The sequence below is a fragment of the Tachysurus vachellii genome, chromosome 16, assembly GCF_030014155.1.
Source record: "Tachysurus vachellii isolate PV-2020 chromosome 16, HZAU_Pvac_v1, whole genome shotgun sequence".
Taxonomy (NCBI): Eukaryota; Metazoa; Chordata; class Actinopteri; order Siluriformes; family Bagridae; genus Tachysurus; species Tachysurus vachellii.
In genome coordinates, this window is record NC_083475.1 from 19,493,183 (window position 1) to 19,498,182 (window position 5,000).

Sequence of the window (5,000 nt, forward strand, 5' to 3'; positions counted from 1 at the left end):
CTGATGGATGTTTCATCCATCCATCTATCCATCCATCCATCCATCAACAATGAGTATGTGTTTTATTCCATCCATCCATCCATCCTCAATACGTGTTTTATACTGATGGATGTTTCATCCATTCGTCCATCAATCCTGAGGACATTTTTCTCCCATCCATCCATCCATCCATCTTAAGTGTTTTAATTAATCAACATGATGAATGTATAAATCATAAATACATCCATCCATCCTGAGTATGTTTTTTATCCCATCCATCCATCCATCTTAAGTGTTTTAATTAATAAACACGATGGATGTTTCATAAATCCATTCATTCATCAATCCATATTAGGTGTTTTCCCCTGATAGATGTTTCATCCATTCATCCATCAATCCTGAGTATGTTTTTTATCCTATCCTATCCATCCATCCATCCATCCATCCATCCATCCATCCATCCATCCATCCATCCATGCATCCATCCATGCGTCCATCCATATTAAGTGTTTTATACTGATGGATGTTTCATCCATCCATCTATCCATCCATCCATGAACAATGAGTATGTGTTTTATTCCATTCATCCATCCTCAATACGTGTTTTATACTGATGGATGTTTCATCCATCTGTCCATCAATCCTGAGGATGTTTTTCTCCCATCCATCCATCCATCCATCTTAAGTGTTTTAATTAATAAACACGATGGATTTTTCATAAATCCATTCATTCATCAATCCATATTAGGTGTTTTCCCCTAATAGATGTTTCATCCATTCATCCATCAATCCTGAGTATGTTTTTTATCCTATCCATCCATCCAACCATCCATCCATCCATCCATCCGTCCATCCATATTAAGTGTTTTATCCTGATGGATGTATCATCCATCCATCCATCCATCCATTCACCAATCTTAAGTATGTCTTTTTATCCCATCCATCCATCCATTCATCCATTCATCCATCAGTCCTGGGTATGATTTTTATCCCATCCACCCATCCATCCATCCACATTGTTTCATCCACCCATCCATCCTGTGTAAGTGTTTTCCTATGAACTCTGGAGGCAAAGTGAAACACAGCCATGATGGCAAACTAGTATAACTACTGAATTTGGATGTGTGTGATCTTGTGATTTATACCATGGAATGGTTCTTGGTGCGAGACGGACTGGTTCGAATATTTCGGAAACCGATGTCCTGCGATTTTACGAGTTTTTACCACAGAATGGTGGAAAAACCACAAATCCAAGTCACACTATTCACATTTTCTTCCATTTCTTGCTCGATGTAACTTCAGCTCTGTATCTGTATCTGCATGACTATACAGTACACCTTATGGTGCTGCCACATGATCGGCTGATTACACAACCGGATAAATAAGCAGATGTACAGGTCCTAATAAAGTGAGTGTATGTGGACGTACTATGTATGTGGACGACACACTCACCTGTTTAGCGCCGTTGACACACTGCATGTAGAGAGAAGCGATATTGGAGCAGAGGAGTGTTTTCCCAGCGTTTTCCCTGTAGCACTTCAGGATCTGCTCCTGCAGGTCGGCACACACAGGACTGATCTCGTAGCGCCTGAGAGACCAAAAGAGAAAGCGAAGGGAAAAAAAAGAGTGAGACGCGGTCAGCACCGTCGTCCATCATCGTCACGTTTCTCGGCTTGTAAACGAGACGGCGATACGAAAGCGTGACGTTGACGAAAGACCTTAAAATGACATTCTCTGTGCTTTTTCACTCCTAAACACCCGATCGATCGCTAATCGAAGCACGAGCCGATCGGCGGAGATCAGGTGTGGGGGATAATTGACTGCTCTCAGATGCAGAACTAAAGTGTAACGACATGTGTGTGTGGGAGTTTCGCTAGTGCAGAGAAGCGTAGGAGAGACCGGGCGACAGAGATGGATTTCAGAAGCCATTAACATGGTGCACACATATGGATTTAACGAACTGACACACACTCGGAGACTGAACGAGCGGGGAAAAATATTACAACTCGCGCCGGCTGTTTAAAAACGGCCGCGAACGAATACGGAACCAAATGATACTAATACTGTGCGATATTCTGCACTTATATTTATTGCTGATTATCGCACGACAGCGTTTTTATATTTTTTTTGTACAGCAGAAAAAAAAAAAAACAGAAAGCGAACATTTTTTGTAAAGAGAGAAACAGATATGAATATTTTTACTTCTCTTCTCACAAACAAATATTTTTTTAAATACCCAGCAATGTCAAATCCCAAATATTCCCATTTACCCTGTTCCATACACATAGGGCACAGCTTACGTATTTACATTTACAGCGTTCGGCAGACGCCTTATCCAGAGCGATTTACTTTATCTCATTTTTTTTTTATACAGCTGAGCAATTGAGGGTTAAGGGCCTTGCTCAGGGGCCCAACAGCGGCGGCTTGGTGGACCTGGGATCGAACTCACAACCTTCCCATTGGTGGCCGAACACCTTAACCACTAGGCTACCACGTATCAAACCGTTTAAATCAACATGACATTTAACATTCAGGCGCCGGTAAAAAAAATCATGAAGCAGGAAGTCGTTTTTGTCGTCACGTGTTTAAAATCATTTCTAATTTTAAAAATAAATTTTATACGTAACTTTTTTTTTCAAGCTTAAATTCTTTTAAAGTGATTCATTCAAACTGCTGCCACTGAATTACAGCCCAGAGGGTCCTGAGGTTTCCAGCCAGGAAAGTTCATGTCCATGTGTCAGATACCGTGTAAGTTCAATACAGAAGGATTTACATGTAAACCGGCTTAGAAATAGAATTAATTCTAAAGAATGATTAATCTCATGAATGTATCTGCACTGAACAGTTCTGTGGTTCAATTATAACTGATTTTGGGACAGACAAGTTAACAATGTGGAAGAGTTACGGATCCATTTGCTTGATTTATTAAAAAGAATCGTTTTATAAGAATGATTCGTTCATGAATCGGACAGGACTTCTGTGGCTTTACTTTAAGACAAACACACACACGCACACACACACACACACGCACATGCACACACACACACAGCAGAAGAGTTCACTCTGGATGTTTAAACCAAGTCGACTGATTCTTTTATAGGAATCATTTTAAAAGAATCATTTGCTCACAAATCACAGCAGCTGTGTGACTTTACTTTAACACACACACACACACACAACTGAACACAGACACAAATGCATGCACTTTCACATATGAACACAAGATCACACAAAACAAAAGAATTCCCTTTGTACTTGTAAACCAATTCAACTGATTCGTTAAAAGGATTCGTTTCAAAAAATGATTTGTTCAGAAATCAAAAAGCAGCTCTGTGGCTCTATAAGACACACACACACACACAAACACACACACACACAAACAAAGAAACGCTAACATAACAATTGATATTGGATATAAATAGTTAATAAGATTTCTTTGGATCACATAGCGTTTACATCAGAAAACCTTCTCTTCCCATCAACATCAAACCACACTGACTGATCTAAAAAAAAAAACACACAACTCCGTTCTGCCCCGAGGAAAACAAACACTCACAACCCCTTCATTTAACCACCGTGACCTTTAGGGGAGGAAAAGATTAGGAGCAGACGTTATCTTCTTCTGTTCGGCGCTCGACCGTGTTGGTTTTTAGGCTCAGACATCAGCATAAGCCGCCTTGCTCTGATAGACCATCATTAATACGACACACACTGGTGAGAAGGTCTAAAGGGAAATGAACGCAGGACGGCTGTCAAGTCTGCCAAGCTCTATCTGATCTCTCTGTCTGATCTTCTCTCCGTCTCGGAAATGATTCGCTCTCTCTCTTTTTCTTTTCCCCGTCCGTCTTTTTCCGTCCTTTCTATAGACTGTCCATCACAAGTGCGACCGCTGTTAACCGAAACACGCTCTTGGGGAAAAACTTCAATAGGAAACGGACCAATATAAAAAAATAAAGCATTATAATATTCACTACGGTATGCCGACAGATTAGATGACGTACGACGGCGTGTAACTTTACACGAGTTTATTCCTTTTACGCTTTAAACGCGGCTCCTATTCTGACTTATAAAGGACGGGTCAAAACAGTGTGTTTTTATCATCCGTGATGCATAATGCATGAGGAATGAAGATATCTATAATCCTCTGTCACACACAGTTTAGATTTATATGAATATCTCTCAAAGGATGGAGAGAGAAGAAAAAGCCGTACGGGCTATAGATCATAGCAGGAAAGCACAGAGTCAGATATGACATCGCAATGAAAGAGAGGTGGTGATAGAAAGAAAGAAAGAGAGAGAGAGAGAAAGAAAGAAATACGATACACATATATATATATATATATATATATATATTTTATACACACACCATCTTAAGTTCAAGAGTTCAATTTTAAGTTCTTTAGAGAAGTCTAATGGAAAAGAAAGGGCAGTGTGCAGTGTGGTGATGATGATGGTGGTGATGGTGGTGGTGGTGGTGGTGGTGGCAGTGTGTATGAGCAGGGAATGATTGTATAGAGAATGATTGATTTCATTTCTACTCTATTTCACTCCTTTTTTTTTTTTTTTATTAATTTACATTATACACCTATATATCAATGAACCAATAATCCCAGCAAACGCCTCCTCTATCCTTCAACACTTCTGTTAGCTTTCTGTAAACATCATTCATTCATTCATTCATTCATCTTCTACCGCTTATCCGAACTACCTCGGGTCACGGGGAGCCTGTGCCTATCTCAGGCGTCATCGGGCATCAAGGCAGGATACACCCTGGACGGAGTGCCAACCCATCACAGGGCACACACACACACTCATTCACTCACACAATCACACACTACGGACAATTTTCCAGAGATGCCAATCAACCTACCATGCATGTCTTTGGACCGGGGGAGGAAACCGGAGTACCCGGAGGAAACCCCCGAGGCACGGGGAGAACATGCAAACTCCACACACACAAGGTGGAGGTGGGAATCGAACCCCCAACCCTGGAGGTGTGAGGCGAACGTGCTAACCACTAC

At 40.9% G+C, this 5,000-nt stretch overlaps 1 protein-coding gene across 3 annotated transcripts in view; it reads right to left on the reverse strand.

The window, feature by feature from the left end:
• Positions 1 to 5,000, reverse strand: part of chchd3a (coiled-coil-helix-coiled-coil-helix domain containing 3a) — a 102,965-nt gene that overhangs the window by 6,282 nt on the left and 91,683 nt on the right. For all 3 annotated transcript variants that reach the window (XM_060889709.1, XM_060889708.1, XM_060889710.1), the window contains one exon: positions 1,432 to 1,567. In XM_060889709.1, coding sequence (XP_060745692.1) covers positions 1,432 to 1,567 — 136 coding nt within the window. The remainder of the gene's footprint in view (positions 1 to 1,431; positions 1,568 to 5,000) is intronic.